This window comes from Mus caroli, unplaced genomic scaffold, assembly GCF_978045245.1.
Source record: "Mus caroli unplaced genomic scaffold, Mus_caroli_1 scaffold_12, whole genome shotgun sequence".
NCBI lineage: Eukaryota > Metazoa > Chordata > Mammalia > Rodentia > Muridae > Mus > Mus caroli.
This window is the reverse complement of record NW_028227267.1, coordinates 17,359,382-17,377,879: the sequence shown is the minus strand read 5'-3', so window position 1 is coordinate 17,377,879 and position 18,498 is coordinate 17,359,382. Positions and strand designations below refer to the sequence as shown.

Below are 18,498 nucleotides of genomic sequence, written 5' to 3'. Positions count from 1 at the left end.
CTGTGTCCTAGTATCTGCGTATGTTCTTACTGCAAAGGGAGGATGTAAATATCAAGTCAGAAAACCACAGAGACAAAATAAGAAAACAAAACCAACCAAACAAAAAACACTTAGGAGAATGACCAAATTGGTCACTAGACTAAAAAGCTCGTGGAATGTTGAATATCAATTAGGTGAGCTTGTGATAAGACAGCAAGCCTGCTCCATGGGGCTTTCAAATTCCTGAAGTTATCAGTGTAGGCTGTGGTCATGTACACAGAGACGTAAGTATGAAGAACACCCAGGACCCCCCTCCCTCGGCCACGTGCTGGCCTCCTGCAGTGAGCGCCATTAAGGTGGAGGCTTGACGTCTGAGCCTCAGCTCTCAGCCCTTGGTACTCAGCACTCAGGCAGTCAGGCATGCCCTTTAGTCTGGAGTCAGTCCTCTGAGGCTATGCAGGGGGTGCTGGCTGAGTGACAGGTGGCTTGTCAGCTGAGGCAGGAATCTTTTCCAGGCATTGTTCTGAATCAGCAGGCAGCAGGGGAGAGCCTGTGGCTCCACTCCTGCCTGCTGTCACCAGAGCTGACAACCCCGCTGCACGGATGTTCTGGGTTCATACCCCGACCTGATACTAGCCAAGAGGAAGCTAGGCCTGTGCTTCTTAGGTGGAATGTGGCTCTAGGGAATGATTACCACAATGTTTGGTCACCTGTCCAGGGCCAGCTGGGTAGGCCTCTGCTTCACCTGGTTCCCTGATCATGGAGTGTCTTCATGGAGACTCTCTGTGACGTTCTCCCAGCTCTTGCTTGCTCCCTTGTGGAGCACTGTGTCAGAGAAGGACTATCTGAGGTACCATGGCTGGCAGTGCCTTCCCGCTGCCCCTGGCTGCAGTTGTGTCCGCATGAGGAGCCCAGCTCGGCTGGGTGGTGCAGCCAATGGTGCTTAAGAGGAAAGGTGTCAAAAAGAAACAACACTGTCGTACCTGGGAGCTATAGTCTCTGCCACACACCTCTAATACCATTCTCTTTCCCAGAACCCTTGGATGGGCAGGGCATCTGCTGGGGAGTGGGGTGCAGCCCCTTTGGTCCCCTTGACCCCCCTTTCAGGGGAGGAGCTTCCAAAATGGCCCATATTGTCCTAAGCACAGGCTTCAGCCACACCTGGGGCCTCAGGACCACTGAGGATGGCCACGTGAACCCAGGCTGAGTTCCTGGAGGCTGGGAACTGGTGTAGAGGCCAGCAGAGAGGGAGACAGGTGAAAAGGGTCTCTCAGCAAGGGTAGGACTGTGGGCACATCACTGCTGTGTGTCAAAAACACAGTTGAGGGCTTCAGCAGAGGTCAGTCGGTTGGCCTGTCTTGGCTCCCTGGTTTCAGTTACTTTTAATCTCCCTACCTGTATCTCACTAAAGTGTCTGAGGAGCAGTGTTTTTAGGGTAATTTGTTTCAGTGGCTAGGAATTTTGAGGAGCCCAGTAGGAATCAAAGAGAGGCAGACATGGATGGGAGTTACCTCATTCTCCAGCATAGTTCACTGTGCCTGTGCCCTTCAGTGCTCAGTGAGGCCAGCATCCTTAGTAGAGGAGAGAGCCCTACAGGGAGACAAATGCTGGTGTGTTTCAGATGTAAGTGCCTGGGCTTCGTGTTTCCCTTGAGCCTCCAGCCCCACCGCTGAGCTGGTAAGCTTTGCAGCTTGGAAGTGTGGGTAACCCCTTTCACTTAACTCGGAAGTGTGGGTAACCCCTTTTACCGACCTTGACCTCTTTGCCTTAGATCAAAGACACAGTGACCATGGATGCTGGGAGAGCCAACAAAGAGGTGGAAATCCTCCGAAAACAGTGTAAGGCCTTGTGCCAGGAGCTGAAGGAAGCCCTCCAGGAAGCAGACGTGGCCAAGTGCCGGCGGGACTGGGCCTTTCAGGAGCGGGACAAGATTGTGGCAGAGCGTGACAGCATCCGGTAAGGACTGGGCAGGCATGGTCCTGTGTTTCTCATGTGCACTGCAGTCTGTTGGTAGGGTCACACTCATTGGCTGTGTGTGCAGAGAAGGAGACAGGGACTGTAGTGCCTCCCTTCTCTCCCTCAGCTGCTTCTCACCTCACCTCTTGGCTTTAGAGATTTCTGTTATATTTCCTTCCTGATTCACTTCTAGACATCTTGAGTGTGAACTGTGTTCAGGATCAAAGCCAAATTTGTTTTTAGAAGCCATTTTTGTGAAATGTGTTTTGTTTTTTCTCTGTGCTGCTAGACATCTGCTGTGCCAGCATCTTAGGTTCCTGAGCAATAAGAGCTTAGAGGAGGCTTCCGTGTGTCTATACCTGGGGTGTTACCTAGGAGGGGCTCTAGGTCAGAGGGCAGGACAGCACATGAAGGTGACGTCCAGGCCCTCAGGCTGTCATGGGACATGCAGGCTACTCAGGGTGGAAGGAAGTCTCCCAGGTCCATTTGAGCCAGAACTGAAGCCCAAGTACAGTTTCTTCAGCAGGAGAGGAAGGATGAGTGCTGTGGGTGGAGGGGCAGTACCTGCAGTCTCTGAGGAGGAATTTGGGTGTGGCCAGGTCCTGGTCTAGAGAATCACAAGGAATAGGGTGACAATGTCCTTGAGTTTCAATTCTGAGGGTCTTGAATAGAAGCAAAGGAGTGTGGGTAAGATCCTGTGCCAGGGCAGAGCCAGGGATGATGGGAAAGGCACAGTGAGTTGGCCATTGAGGGAATCTGGAACACCCCTGAGACTATAAAAGGGACAGGCCTGTGCCCTGGCAGGGAGGCTCAGGAGGTGGAGATAGTTGACGAGTGGTATGGGAGGAGCGTTAAGGTCTTCTGGGTGCTTCCTGCTTGCTCTGGCTCTGGGTTTACTCTTCGTGTTCCTCCTGAGCTGAACTGTGATCAGGGCAGTAAAGGTTTTAGGCTGGGGAGGCATGAGAACCAGCTGTAGGTTCTCATTATTTTAGAGATGGCCAAGCACAGGCCCTCCTGGTGTAGGCTTGTGTTTCCTGCCTAGGTAGATGAAATGGCTTGAGTACCCCCTTCCCGCACTCCTTCCTCCGGAAGGTTTCCCTGTTGCACTGGAACAGAGCCACAGAGACAGCAAGCTGAGTCCTGGCTAAGTGTCCCTCAGCCCCGTCGTGGCATAGGTAGAAAGCCCTGTGTATGGTCAGCTAAGGAACTTAATGGCTGTGGGCACACTGAAGCTCACCAAGTGGGCTGAGGTCTCACTGAGGCCTGACTGGTGTCTCTGGTTACGTAGTGGGCTGGTCTGGGTGGGGTCATGCCCTCCTTTTGTGATCATTTGGTTTAGACTGAAACTTGGAGGGACAGACCTCAGGCCCTTCCTCCTTGCTTGCCATTCACAGTGACCTTGACCTCTGCTTTCTTTCCCAGGACCCTGTGTGACAACCTGAGGCGGGAGCGAGATCGAGCTGTGAGTGAGCTGGCTGAAGCCCTTCGCAGCCTGGATGACACTCGGAAGCAGAAGAATGACGTCAGCCGGGAGCTCAAGGAGCTCAAGTAGGCTTGGGTGGTACCTGCCTGGGCTGGTTGTTACCTGCCTGGTCGGGGCTTCTGTCTAGACTGTCCTTCTTCTCCCTTTCGGGTGGGATGCCCTTGAGTGCACTGAATAGGGACTTGTCATTGTGTCCCTTCATTCTGCTTCACTGTGAGAGGCTACCGAGTGGGTTTGAATATTGGCTGTCTATAGAAGATGGCACCAGCCTGTTGATAAGCTCATGGAGATGGGACAAGCACCTAATGCCAAGGCACATGGGAAGGCAGGGAAGCAAGCAGCAGAAACCGAGCACACCGCACTGCTGTAGACATGGTGCTCAGAGTGCATGGGAAGAGAAAGAGAGAGACACACACTTTGCGATGAAGTTAACAAGTGGACGGTTTTCCAGGGAGTTGTCACCGTGGCTTGGTAGTCTGTTCTACTTGTGCTCTGTAGATGCCCATTTGTAAGGCTGTTTGGATTACGGGGCACCTTCCTTCCAATCACAGCACCCTCCGAGGGGGCCATTTAGACACTTGGTGACCCTTAGCTATGGATAGAAAATATAAAGTTTAGAGTTTATAGTTGAAATTGGCAGTGCCCAATGACTCTACTTATTGTCTAGACTCAGACTCTACCTGGGAGGTGGCAGCTCTGCCCATCGTGTGGCTTCTCTAGAGCTGATAAGATAAGATAATGGGGCATTCACACATGCAAGCATAGAAGACATCGAAACCTCACAGTGAGCAGACCCTTTCAGAAGGGGGTGGCAGCTTCCCTTCCTTCCAATCATCAAGATCTGCCAAGATCAATAGCTTCTAACCTACACCAGAGGGAGCTAGATATTCTAGGGCTTTAGAGGCAACCAGGTAGGCCCTTGCCCAGGAACAAGGGATGGAGCTGGGTATGGAATCCCACCAGGCAGGAATATAGTTTATTGGTAGAGCATGGCACGTGCAAATCTCTCACTCATCTAGCACTGAAAGAGAAAAGAAAGAAACACCCATTTTAGGGGAAACTCTGGAAGCTCTGGAATGTGGTTTAGAAGGAGGGTCTCCATTTTGCTAGAGCCAGAGCATAGAAAAAGCACTGGCTTTTGTCTGTTCATTCATCATGCTTGCGTTTGCAGCTCCTCTCTGCTAAGTTCTCTCACTGGTGGCTTGCTGCTAAGGATGTCCCTACCTTCAGTCTGGAGAAGCATAGGTAGCCCCTGTGGTGGCGGGCAGAATGTCCTGAGCATCAGTGTGGAGCATCAGGTGGAACCTCACTGTCCTGGTGGGGATGGGCTGGGGGCCCAGAAGGAGGGATAGAAGGCTAAGTAAGTAGCCAGGGCAAAGGTGGGGGCTTGCAGCCTATCCTTAGGGAGACAAGTAGGTCCCTTATATGTCAGCTGGCAGTGTGGACAGACTTAAGGCAGCCTGGGCCCAGATATTAGAAAGTAGGCTATCATGTATCAGTCACCACTCTGTGATAAGTGGTCTTGGTCTTCTCTCCATCTTCTTTACTGAATTTCCCCCATAGTTAAAGTTTTTAATTTTGATGAAGTCTAAGTTGTTAAAGAGTCTGTTATGTATGGTATCTAAAAAGCCTCTTGTGTAACCATTAGCATCAAGGCTATTTGTTTCCCTAGACCTGGGATTCAAACCAGAGCCTTAAGATACTAGGCAAGCATTTTACCACCAAGTGACACCCCTAGCTCTTGTTTTTTGTTTTTTTTTTTGTGGGGGGGGAGGGTGTCAGGGTCTTACCATGTAGCCAGGCTGGCCTTTAACTCACCATTCTCCTGCCTCAGCCTCAGTGTTGGAGTTACTGGAATGTGCCATCATACATGGCTTCTTTCAAACTGTTTTGTGGTTTTCTGTTTTACATTTGAATATATGATATATTTTGAGTTAATAAAAAGGGTATGGTGTTTACTTGAGAGGAGTTTTTAAAGATTTATTTATTTATTTATTTATGCGTGTTTCTGTATGAAAGCAAGTGCCAGCAGAGGCCAGGAGAGGGCAACCAGTTCCCAGAATCTGGAGTTATAGATGGTCGTGAGCCACCACGTGGATGCTGGGAATTGAACTTGGAACCTCTGAAAGAGCAGCCAGTGTTCTTAATCACTGAGCCATCTCTCCAGCCCACCTACTCCCTTGGTAAACTGTGGATGTTGACCCACTCAAATTGTAGCCAGAGAACTGTCCTTTCAAATTACTTTTGTATCTTTACATCATTTGGTGGTATTTCCAGGGCTCTTATTCCATAGCTTCGATCTATGTGTCCTCACATAAACCCCACTGCAGCTGCTTCAGAAGGGGGGAGTCTTCAACTGAGTGAATCCTCTCTTGGAAATCTCTTTAAAACTTTATTTATTTTGTGTGTGTGTGTGTGGGGGGGTGCTCATGTGTGTCAGAGAACGTCTGAGTGATTTTCCTGCCTGGCCCTCCCATCTTGCTGAAGAAGTCCCTGGATTTCAGATGCATGCCGCCATATCCAGCTATGTCGGGGTTCCAGGGATAGGACCCTGGCCATCAGGCTTGCACAGCATGCTCGTCTGTCCATGTGGCTGTATCACCTTCCCTCACTTTGCAGATCCTTTCCAAGATGACATTAGCTAGCCTAAATCTCTTCCTCCTGAATTTTAGGAAAAGGCCCTTGAATTGGTTCCTTTCTTCTGTCTGTAATATAGTACCTGCCACAATCAACCCAACAGAGGAGGAGTTGTTTTTGGCTCATGGTTTTGTTGATCTTAGCTCATGGTTGCCTGACCCTAAGTCTTCTGGGCAGAACACAATGGTGTTAGGAGGGCGTGTGGTAGAGGATACTTAACGGGGTCTAGAAAACCTCTAGGCAGAGACAGGAGGATCTCCGAGTTCAAGGCCAGTGCGGTCTACAGAGCAAGTTCCTAAATTGCTTTAACCCTCTAGATAAATTTGGGGAGAATTTCTGTTTAAAAAAACACTACTATGAGAGGAAAAGGACTTCAAGAAGGCGCTGGAGCATGGCATGGTTTAACCCCAAAGACATGATCCAAGTGACCCAGTTTAGAGTCCCCACTTTCTACTTCCCACCACCTCCCAATAAATTAGGAATCAAAGAAAGGGTTGACCTGTAGATTGTAAGGTCCTTATTATCTCGTTGTCTCTAGAGACACCTTCATAGACACACCCACAGTTGATTAGTCAAGTTGAATCAAGTTGGCAATCAACTAATGCCATGGCTGGAGAAATGGCTCAGCCGTTAAGAGAAAGCATTGCTCTTGTGGAGTACTCTCGTCGGGCATCATCATCCCATGTAACTCCAATTCCACGAGGACCTAATGCTTGGGTCCTTGCAAGGATCCAAGGTTGCCTTGCAAGGCAAGGCAGTGCAAGGCAATGCAAGGACCTTGGCTGCCTTGGGCACCTGCACATGTCTTCCTACCCATAATTTGTTTTTTAAAAAAGACTAATCGGCTAGGTGTGTATGGTGGTACATGCCTTTAGTCCCAGGACTTGGGAGGCATAGCCAGGAGGATCTCTGAGTTCAAGGCCAGTGTGGTCTCCGTTCCTGGATAGCAGGGCTACACAGTGAGACACTGTCTCCAAAACAAAACAAAACAAAACAACCCTAACCATCACAGTTCTACCTCTGAGCCTTGTAGATGCTAGATAAGCATTCCACCACTGAGCTACATTTCTAGGCCTCTTGCTAGCCTTTGACCTAAATTGCTTTAAGCCTCGAGATAAATTTGGGAAGAGTTTCTGTGTTTAAAAAACACTTCTATGGAAATCCACTGATAATTCACAAAAGCTTATCAGGAAGCTTGAATACCAGGGGGCAGAACCTTCAGTTTTGAGCCATGATTCAGTGAGATGTTCTCCTTCAAAAAGGTCACTTCTGGGGCTGAAGATTTGGCTCAGTGGTTAAGAGCACTGACTGCTCTTCCAAAGGTCCTGAGTTCAATTCCCAGCAATCACATGGTGGCTCCTCTGTAATGAGATCTGACGCCCTCTTCTGGTGTATCTAAAGACAGCTACAGTATACTTATGTATAATAATAAATCAATCTCTCTCTCTCTCTCTCTTTTTTTTTTTTTTTTAAAAAGGGGCCACTTCCACAGCTCTTGTGTTCACAGGGAGCAGATGGAATGCCAGCTGGAGAAGGAGGCCCGGTTCCGGCAGCTGATGGCCCACAGTTCACACGACTCAGCCATTGACACGGATTCCATGGAGTGGGAGACAGAAGTTGTGGAATTTGAGAGAGAGACGGTGAGCTGCCCTGGGTGGGCGTGCTTGTCCTCTCTCTTGGGTGTGAGGACTTTGGGGCAGTAGAGGATGTCCCTGTTCACTCTTGCTTCATGGCTACCTCCCCCAGGTAGAAAGCATCTCTTCCTTGTAGTCACTCATCCCAGTTGGGGTTGCTGTTGTTGAGATGAGTCACCATGGCCAAAGCAACGTGGGGAAGAAAGGGTTTATTTGGCTTCTGCTTCCATATCTTTGTTCATCATCAAAGGAAGTCAGAATAGGAACCCAAACAGGGCAGGAACCTGGAGATAGGAGCTGATGCCGAGGCCATGGCGGGGTGCTACTTATTGGCTTACTATCCATAGCTTGCTCAGCCTGCCTTCTTATAGAACCTAGGACTACTGCCCAGTCATGACCACACCCAAAATGGGTTGGACCCTCCCTCATCAATCACTAATTACGAAAATGCCCCATAGGCTTGCCTGTGGTCTGACCTTATGGAAGCATTTTCTCAAGTGAGGTGTCCATCTCCCAAATGACTCTGTCCTATGTCGAATTGACGTAAGACTAGCCAGCATACTATCCAAGCTGGGCTACTGCTGTATCTCATGGTGGTGCTGACAAATCCCATGGAAGGCAGAGTCCCCAGTGAAAGACCAGGGGCGACACTCACAGGGATATCTGCAGTGGCTGGAACGGGCAGGTACAGCTGTTCATTCGATTAAGTGCCTCGCTTGAGGTTTAGGGTCTTTCTTCTCTTTGTTTGGTAAAGATCTGCTGGTGCTGTTTTGACAGGAGGATATTGACTTGAAAGCACTTGGGTTTGACATGGCAGAAGGTGTGAATGAGCCTTGTTTCCCAGGGGATTGCGGCATATTTGTTACTAAAGTGGATAAAGGAAGCATTGCTGATGGTCGCTTAAGGTAAGAGCTGAGCAGATCCAGCCCTTGCAGGGCGGGGGTGGGGGTGGGGCGCTGCTATCCAATGTAGAGCACTCCGAGGAGGACAGCTGGCAGCAAAGTGACATGTCCTAGTATGAGAGGACTCACAGAGCTGTCTGAAGATCCAAGCTCAGCTGGATGGTCTTAAAGGAGACTGCCTGCCAGGTGCCCCCTGAATATGGCTCTTCTCCAGGTAGCAGGAGCTGTGTTTTTGCTTCTCTGTGAGATCAGGGCTCAGGGTATGTGATGAGAGCAGGGAGTGGCACTGCCTGAAGAGGATAGAGTGATAAGCTGTCCTAACTACTGCCGAGTCCTGGTGTGAACACTGCATCTTTTAATCATTAATCTTTATAATTAGAGGCAAGCGCAAATCTTGCCCCACCTTACAGATGAGGACACAAAAACACCAGGTGCCACAGCTAGTAAGTGGCAGAGTCAGGATTTGAAGCCCAGGTTGTCTAACGTCAGCATCTGTCTAACACCAGCATCCGTGAGTTTTATAACCGTGCACTCTGGAGGCTGCAACCCTCTTGAGTTTGGATGCAGGGAACCTGCTTGCTGACACATGAGCCCGGAAGTGGGCATGGTAGTGAGAGGCAGCTACTGGTCCCAGGGTCTGAGTGGGTACTTGCCTGACCTTGTCCTTCCTCAGGGTCAACGACTGGCTGCTGAGAATCAACGATGTGGACCTCATCAACAAGGACAAGAAACAGGCCATCAAGGCACTCCTCAACGGAGAGGGAGCCATCAACATGGTTGTGAGGCGGAGGAAGTCCCTGGGTGGGAAGGTCGTCACACCTCTGCACATCAGCCTCAGTGGACAGAAAGGTAGTAGGCCTCAAGGTGAGGCAGACATCCCCTCTGTTGGAGGAGACTGTTTGTGGGATCACCTTGTTCCCAGGGGTGCATGTTGATGGTGCTGTCCTTCTGGGAGGTCGCCTGAGTCTCCAGTGCCTGACTCACCAGAGAGGGGTGTGATGCTCCCTGTGGGATGGCACAGAATGGGATTCAGTCCCTTTGATAAATGTAGTCAGCAGAATCGGGCTGGGGCAACCAGGCCAGGTCATCCAGTGCCCTCCTGTGACTTGTAGACAGTGGCATCAGTTTGGAGAATGGAGTATATGCTGCTGCAGTGGTGCCTGGAAGCCCAGCTGCCAAAGAGGGGTCCCTCGCCGTGGGAGACAGGATTGTTGCGGTAAGTCTCCAGAACAGAGCGAGTCGTCTGCTGCACAGGCCGGGAGCCTTGAGTAAGAGGTCATGGGTAGTGCGCTGTATGAACATTAAAAATAATCCCTTTTCCCTAAGGAAAGTGCTGAGTCACCGTGGCAGTGACTGCTATAGAACATTAGGAAGAACAGAGCAGTCTAGGAGGAAGAAGAGAAGCGTTCCTTTTGCTGCTGCACCCTGAAGGCAATCACGCCTTTCTTAAGCGTTCCTTAGTGTGTGGACGCCGATAACGGACACTTTCCCAACAGAGAACACCTGGGATTTGTTTCTCAGTCATGTGTGTATGTATGTATGTATGTATGTATGTATGTATGTATGTTTTGAGAGGAGATAAGGCAATCCAATAATCCTCCTGCCTCAGAGTGATTGTGTCTGGTGTAAATATATTTTTTTACTGAACAGTATGCCTACTCTACTAGCTTTATTTTTTAATTACCAACATAAAATCTCTTTGCTATAAAATAGTCACATGGTTAAAAAAACACACATAGAGCAAAAGGTAGTGTTTCCCCTTCTGTTTTGAATTTGCTCCTAGAGATTTGCCCCCACATGGAAGGTGCTCCAGCCCAGACCTCGGGTGCTCAAGTAAGACTCTACGTAGCCGTCTAGGGCTCTAGCTCTGTGTTTAAACACAGATGCATTCTGCATCACGGTGCTTTCTCAGTCTGTCCTTACTAAGGATACCTACCTCACCTCACAAGGCCGGGCTGCTTGGTTATGCATACATAAAACTGCCTCCTTGCATGACATAGCCATCATCACCATCTGCTGTTGTCTCAGGTCCCGCCGTGAGCCTTCCCTGTAGTACAGCCACTCCTGGATGCCCTAATCTCAGCACGAGATGAGAATCACGAGCATCTGCTAAGCATCAGAGCTTGCACACGTCAGTCTTCACACCAACCTGCTGATGTGGGAAGCGCAGTGTGCCTTTTGGTGGCACTGTAAAATTCCAGTTCTGTACAAGACTGTAGTGACAGCATGTCCTCTGGTTCTGGAGCCACCTGTGGATTCCTGTGGCTAACAGTTCACTGGGTTAACTTCCAGCACTGCTTCACGAATGCCCATCTCCAATGTTATTGTATTTTATAGCTTTGTTTTATAGCTCATGTAGAACGGTGATGTCCTCCTTGGTTCACCTTGCATTTTCTTTTTGACCTTATGACCTAGAGAGATTAGTGTCCTCGGATCCTCCTGTGGGACCTTTTTTTTTTTTTTTTTTTTTTTGGTTTTTTGAGACAGGGTTTCTCTGTGTTACCTGGCTGTCTTGGAACTCACTCTGTAGACCAGGATGGCCTCGAACTCAGAAATCTGCCTGCCTCTCTGCCTCTCAAGTGCTGGGATTAAAGGCGTGCACCACCACTGTCTGGCCTGTGGTACCTTCTAAATTGATATAATTTAGAAGGTATAATTAGAAGATCAGTGTTGGGGATGGAACTGAGGGTGTAGACTGTCATGTGTGCTAGGTAAGCTTCCACGTGGAGCACCTCCTCAGCCCCTACATGGGCCTCAGGGATGTCAGCTTATGTTACTGGCCAGTCAGTTCAGTGTGGGCATCTTTGCCTCCATAAGCAGTAGTCAATGGCTACCAGTAACTCCTCCTGTCAGCCTCACCAGAACCTAATGGAGAGAACTCATCACTGTACATCCTTGCCAGGGTTCCTCAGATTTGAGGAGAGCCAGTGCTTAAAAACAGCATGGTCGTATGGAAAGGTCCTGAAACTGGAGAGAATGCACATTAATTGCCCTTCCCAACAGAATCACATTCTGTAGAGATTTTCTTTTTATATTTTATGTGTGGAGGTGGCAGTGTGTGTCTTTGTATGGGTACTTGTATGTGCAGATGTGTGTACGCATGTCTTCCAGAACCTGTGGAGACCAGAGAGCACCCTTGAGAGTTACTCCTGAAGAATCTTCTATCTTTTCTTGTTTTGGAATTGTTTTTGAAATGATATCATATGCAGCAGTATGAGGGCACAATGAAACTCTGTGATGTCATAGTGGAGCATTGTGATGCCATACAAACATGACATGTCTTGGCACAATTGAGCATTGTGATGTGATGACACATGATGATAGCACAGCTGAGCAGTGTTGAGTAGCACTGTGCTAGCATACTGGGAAAACACAGTAGAGCATTCTGATATCATGGTGGAGCTGTAATGTCATATGCAGTGTTGTGACAGCGTCATGGACCATCGTGATGCCACTTTGAAGCAATGTGATGTTCCAGTGGAGCAGTGCCAACACTATGAACCACTAGAAACACAGTAGAAAGTAAAATTATTTAAAAACAGTGATGTGAAGGGTACCATTTAGTATTTTGTTGGCACGTTGGAGCATTGTGATGTCACACACTAGAGCTATGATGTCATAACATGTTGCCTTGGCACAGTTGAGCATTTTGACATGGTTTTGTATTGTGTGAGACTTTTAAAAATATCTTTCCCTTATTCACTGACAGTTTCACATGTGTATACGATCTATCTTGAACCCCTCCTGCTTCCTCTGACAGCTCCCTCCCAGAACTACCGTGCCTTGCTCAGATGACAGGACTTCACAGCACTGCTCCCCAGCCTCCACTTTTAAGTTCTCTCTGTCTCCTCTTTTCCGTGTTCTCTGAGACTTGGGTAGTTGATATAGGTGATCAGTTTAGGGCTGATCACTCAGCAACTGCTCATTCTCTCCATGTTGGTCAGCTATGAGTCAATCCGTTAACCAGTGTCCACTGCAGAGAGAGGCTTCACCAGCTAAGGTTGAAAGTAGCATAAAACCACAGATGTAAACATAAGTAGTTAGAAGGTGGTAGTTGGACAATATGACCATTTAGCAAAACAACAGGCTCCAAAGCCATGAGCTTTAGGCTTGAATTCCTTTCTCTGGGGCCGACCTCGGATTCAATCAGAAAGCCCTTAGTAACCCTTCAGACACAGAACTATTTCTTTATCGTACAGGTTCCCCTTCTGTCCCCTCTTTATCGTTCCCCTCCTGCACACACAGTCTGTCACCCTATGAATGACACCATACAGTGTGTGACTCCAACAAGGCTGTATTCACTTGACACCACCCTATGACAGCCTCCAAGTGTTGTGGGTCCCAACATTTAGTCTTTCCATTCCTAGGTATCTCCAGGGCTTGGGTGCACCAAGGCATACACCATAGCACGTGCTTTTTTTTTTTTTTTTAGAGAAAGTTTGATCGTGTCTGTGAGAGATGAGGGCAGATTCTAGGAGAGGGAGTTGATTCTCTTTGATAATGGCAGAGCTTCATTTCATGTGGTACTTTGTGTGTCACAAAGGCCTCTCCACCCAACTCTGGGATGTAGATGTATATCTTGGCCACTCACACATGAAAGAATGGACTGGTAGCACACAGTAGGATGTCTCCCTGGGGTCCCCTGTGTTCTGATCCCATCCAGTGTGATGTTAGGATTGTGTTCCGCTTGCTTCAGAAGATACTTACCTAGGTCCAGGTGCTGCTGGGGAGGGTCTTGCTTTCCCTCACTAATCCCTGAGTTTGGCTCCTTACATAAAGAGTCCTAGGATTGGCAGGTGGGCCTAGCCCCTGGCCTGGCAGCCTGGGATCACTGAGGCTGCCCCATCAGTAGTCCTGACCAGCTCTCTCTTTGGCCCTAGATCAACGGTATTGCACTGGACAATAAGTCTCTAAATGAATGTGAATCTCTGCTGCGCAGCTGTCAAGACTCCTTGACCCTCTCCCTCCTGAAGGTGGGCACTGGGCACTTCTGCCAAGGTTGGGAGGGTGAGAAGAAGCCTCAGCTTCATGCTCCTGAGCTGTTTCTAAAGGGTACCAGAAACCTGGGGGGGAGGGGGAATATATTGGTTTCCAAATGCATGGTGTAGGAAAACTGACTGGATATAGGTTAAAAAACAATACCGTTAAGAACAGCTGGGCACATTTCAATCGGAACTGGACAGTCTGTTGGTCCTAGAGATAATTAGGCTTGGCAGTGAGTGACCTTGGAATTTAGTGGAGAATGGCCATCTGTGATGGTTCACTCAGAAGTTCTCAGCTGAGGAAAATGCCAGAATATATGTCCCTTTCCAGTGTTCTTTATGTCAGCATCGATGAAGATGATAAAGGCTATCTGGTAAAATTGTTGAGTCTGGTGGGTGGGTGTATAGGCATTCATATTTCTATATCAGCTTTCCTACATAGTTGAAAAGGTTAACAATAGAAATGTAGAAACACATTATGAACTAACCAGTACCCCGGAGCTCTTGACTCTAGCTGCATATGTATCAAAAGATGGCCTAGTCGGCCATCACTGGAAAGAGAGGCCCATTGGACATGCAAACTTTATATGCCCCAGTACAGGGGAACGCCAGGGCCAAAAAAATGGGAATGGGTGGGTAGGGAAGTAGGGGGGAGGATATGGGGGACTTTTGGGATAGCATTGGAAATGTAATTGAGGAAAAGATGTAATAAAAAAAAAAGAAATTCTCAAAGAATTAATAAATAGCATATTAAAATTAACAAAAAAAATGTAGAAACACGAGTCTGTCCATTTCACTGTGAGATGTTTTCTAAGTTCCTCTTTTACACTAATAGATGTTTGGGGACTGTTGTAGGTCTACAGAACATCTGGGCTGGTAGACTGTTCTTGTATGTTGCTTCATGTAGGCCTTCCAGCCTAGGTTTCCCTGGTATTGACATCTTGAATTTGCGTGGTACATTTGGTATGGATGATGTGCCCTCACTGCTGCCTAGCTTAGTGGGGGTTCACTGTTGATGTTGTATATTCTGTGGGTTTGCACCAGTGGTTCTCAACATTCCTTATTTCTCAACCCTTTAATACAGTCCTCATGTTGTGGTGAAGAAATTATTTTCTTTGCTACTTTGTATCTTCATTACTGTAGTTTTGCTACTGTTATAGATTGTAAGGTAAATCCCACAGGTTGAGAACCATTGGTTTGGACACATGTATACTAACATGTGCTATCATTAAAGTACTCCACAGGTAGTTTCACTGTCCTGAAAGTCTCCTGTGTCCTGCTAGGCCATTTCCACTTCTCCTCTGGCTCCTAAGAACCACCAATCCTTTTACTGTCTTCAGACCTCTGCCTTTCCTAGAACACCACATAGCTGGGCCCCTTTTCATATAGGCTTGCTAATTTACAAATGGTTGTTTCTGTATCTTTTTGTAATGTGAGAGCTCTCCTCTTAGCCCTGGTTAGTTTTCTGTTGCCTGGGTTACCATGAATAATTTACCTTTATGCTTAATGATTCTTACACAGTGTGCATGTTGGCTGCAGATAAGTGTTTAAAGCCAATAGGATTTTATTGCTCTTATGAGTTTTGAATAGCCAGGCTCATTAGAAAACTTCACTGTTAGACACTAGTATGTACATCCATCTGTGTATGCTTGTTCTGTGTCTGTCTGTCTGTCTCTGCTGAGGAGCTGTGACTGTTCTTTTCCATTGCTTCATTCTGGGGATGGTTTCCGATCGCAGTTGCAAAGCAGTCGCATCTCACCTCCTCTCGCTCTTCAGGTGTTTCCCCAGAGCTCCTCATGGAGTGGCCAGAACATCTTTGAAAATATCAAGGACTCAGATAGGATGCTGAGTTGCCGAGCCCATGGCCCAGAGGTCCAGGCGCATAACAAACGGAACTTGTTACAGCACAATAATTCCACGCAGACAGACATTTTCTACACTGATCGGCTGGAGGACAGGAAGGAGCTGGGACATTCTGGAGGCAGCAGTTCTTTTCTCCACAAGCCCTTCTCTGGATCCTCCTCTCCAGCCTCCCCTCAGGCCTGTCCTAGCACCTCTGAGCGTAGTCTGAACTCATTCCGCTCTGATACCTCTGCAGAATGTGGCTATGGGCTGGTGGATGTGCGGAGCCAGCGGCCACTGCTGTCTTTTGAGACTGAGGTGGGCCCCTGTGGGGCAGTAGAGGTTCCCCTGGACAAGATAGATCCAGAGGGCTCCAATAGTGGTGGGACCTGGCCCAAGGCGGTGCTTGGCTCCACATCAGGGCCTGAGAAACTCTCTGTGTATAAGAAACCCAAACAAAGGAAGTCCATCTTTGACCCAAATACTTTCAAGCGCCCACAGACACCCCCCAAAATAGACTACCTGCTTCCAGGCCCTGGGCCTACTCATTCCCCCCAGCCCTCAAAGAGGGTAGGATCTCTGACACCCCCAAAGCCCCCCAGGAGAAGTGACTCTATCAAGTTCCAACACAGGCTGGAGACCAGTTCTGAGTCAGAAGCCACTTTGGTGGGCAGCTCACCTTCCACCAGCCCTCCCAGTGCCCCACCCCCCAGCATGGACCCCAGCGAGCCCACACATGCTTCACCTCCTCGGAAAGCCAGGGTCCGCATCGCCTCCAGCTACCACTCTGAAGGGGACGGAGACACCTCCTACCTGCCCGCCAAGAAGCCTTGTGATGAAGACCTCACCTCCCAGAAAGTCGACGAGCTGGGGCAGAAACGGCGCCGGCCAAAGTCTGCCCCGAGTTTTCGGCCCAAGATCTCTCCAGTGGCGATCCCTGCTCAGTGCCTGGAGGTAGAGGTTGGGCTGGGGTTGGAGCGGCTGAGATGGGGGCCTGCAAAGTAGCCTCCACAGCTTCCCAGGCTCGTGCAGAGCTGTCGAGCGCCTTTGTTGTTGGCATGTGCCTTCGTGGATACCCGTGAGCAAGTCCCCTCTAGGAGATGGGAAAGGTCATGGGACATGTGTGGGAAATGGCACTAAGAGAACACTTGCCTAAACATAATGTTTGGTTTGCTTTCTAAAGAAGTTTTTGAGCTTTAAAGTGACAGATCTGCCCTAGAACATGTGTGGAGATGAGTGGTCCGTCCATGAGAAGCTGGTAGCTGGGCAGAGGAGCTGTGTGTGCTCATTTCCAGAAGGGGAAACCGCTTTGAGCTGGAACTCCTAGGGCATGGTGCCACAGTGCACGCTGCTCACTGCACAGCCAGGCTCTGACATGCCTTCCCACCCAACATCCCTCAGTGCACAGCCAGGCTCTGACACGCCTTCCCACCGCCATCCCTCAATCTCATTATTTGAAAGACATATTCTTTCCCTATGTTTGTCTTCTGATGGGGTCTGGAGGGGAAACCCTTTGTCTGCGCGGGTGTTGGGCAGTGTGAATGGGCAGTGTCTCCTCCCACTGGTCACTCCTTAGCCTGAGTGGGAGGAACTGGTGCATGGGCAGAAGTCTAGGTACCAGCAGACACTCTTGCCGTTGATTCTGCAGGAGCAGGAGTGTGTCCCAGCCAGCGGAGAGCTCTCCCCAGAGGGTCAGGAATGGTCCCCGTACTCACCAGGGCATGCTAGCCGGCACGGCAACCCCCTACTCTACCCCAACCGGCCATCTGTGGGTAAGCTTCTGGGACAGGGACTGGGAGCAGGGTTGTTCTGGGATCACAGGGAGGGCCAGCCTTTCTGAAGAGGGGATATTGTCACATATGTTCAGCCCATAATCGTGGTTGTTTTAGGTCCCGGCTCTGTTAGATATATTCTTGGCTCATTGTGAGGGTCAGTCTTCTCTATTGGTTGGGGAAAGGCCAGTGGTCAAAGCCATATGGCAAATTCAGTGGCTAAAAGTCTCTACCTAGAATCCTTTTTCTTAAAGACTGCGACTGTTTGGTGTTTGTGGGAGGGTGCTGTCAGGGTTTTCTGGAGCTACTGTTCTGACCCAGCTCATTTCTAGGCACCATTCCCCGGAGTATGACCCCCGGCACCACTGTGGGCTCCATTCTGAGGAACCCCATTTATACTGTGCGCAGCCACAGGGTGCTTCCCTGCGGCTCGCCACCCGTGCCCCGTGATGCTGGCTCCCAGAGCTTGTCTCCCAGGTATGTCAAGGCACCCATCTGATCCCGAGTGCCAGCTGTCCAGTCTCCTGGTCGGAGAGCTATTCACACAGAGGCTTGTGGACAGAAAAGCCTCTTGGCTAGCTAGGGAAGGGCTAAGGAGGCGAGGAGGCAGAGCTGGGCTTAGAGGATGCCATATGAGCTTGCGCTGGTAGTAATGAAACCCGAAATTAAGAAAAATGCGGGAAAGGGCTCAGGATCAAGCTATTCATTTGTTTGGCGATTTTTTAAAATGAGCACCTGCTATGCGCAATGGTTGTTCTGGTTTCAAGATCAGATAGTGGTAAACTTGAAAGGCAGCTTTCCACTATCCAGGACCCTCAGTGCACATCCAGCCTCCCCCAGACCATGGCCACTCAAGGCAGAGTCTTGTTCACCCTGCCCATCCAACCCCGTAGTGCCCCTTGTGTGGTCCCTCTGCCGCTGACGGGTCCTGAATAGATGCTGTCTGTGAGAAGCGACTGGTGTCAGTCTGCTGTCCTAGGCAAACAGCAAGGACACCTTACTCTTCTGCCTTAGGGAGGTTCAGGCTGTTTACTGGGTTTCTCCTTGGTGGTCATGTCTAGTCTTAGCCCTTCTACAGGGCCCCTCATCTCTCTGATTCACTCACAGTGTCCAGCATCAGGGACGCCTCAGCCTGGACCTGAGCCACAGGGCCTGCAGTGACTACCCTGAGATGAGAGCCTCCCAGGGTTCTAACTCTCTGCCCTCCAGTGCCCGCCTTGGTAACTACCACTGGTGCTCGGGTTTTAGTACCCAGGGCTCTGGGTGGGCTGCCCACGAGACTCCGTTCCCTCAACTCCCTCCTCTGGACGG

The 18,498-nt window shown here is 49.3% G+C and overlaps 1 protein-coding gene across 6 annotated transcripts in view; it reads left to right on the top strand.

Moving 5' to 3' along the window:
* Positions 1 to 18,498, top strand: part of LOC110309203 (disks large homolog 5) — a 120,925-nt gene that overhangs the window by 78,911 nt on the left and 23,516 nt on the right. For 4 of the 6 annotated variants that reach the window (XM_029469074.2, XM_085828426.1, XM_085828424.1 and 1 more), the window contains 11 exons: positions 1,751 to 1,935; positions 3,358 to 3,483; positions 7,533 to 7,695; positions 8,467 to 8,594; positions 9,265 to 9,440; positions 9,704 to 9,807; positions 13,472 to 13,564; positions 15,350 to 16,369; positions 17,064 to 17,187; positions 17,520 to 17,664; positions 18,295 to 18,407. In XM_029469074.2, the coding sequence (XP_029324934.1) occupies positions 1,751 to 1,935; positions 3,358 to 3,483; positions 7,533 to 7,695; positions 8,467 to 8,594; positions 9,265 to 9,440; positions 9,704 to 9,807; positions 13,472 to 13,564; positions 15,350 to 16,369; positions 17,064 to 17,187; positions 17,520 to 17,664; positions 18,295 to 18,407 (2,377 nt within the window). The remainder of the gene's footprint in view (positions 1 to 1,750; positions 1,936 to 3,357; positions 3,484 to 7,532; positions 7,696 to 8,466; positions 8,595 to 9,264; positions 9,441 to 9,703; positions 9,808 to 13,471; positions 13,565 to 15,349; positions 16,370 to 17,063; positions 17,188 to 17,519; positions 17,665 to 18,294; positions 18,408 to 18,498) is intronic. The other 2 variants (XM_085828425.1, XM_021181701.2) reach the window with 2 other exon arrangements.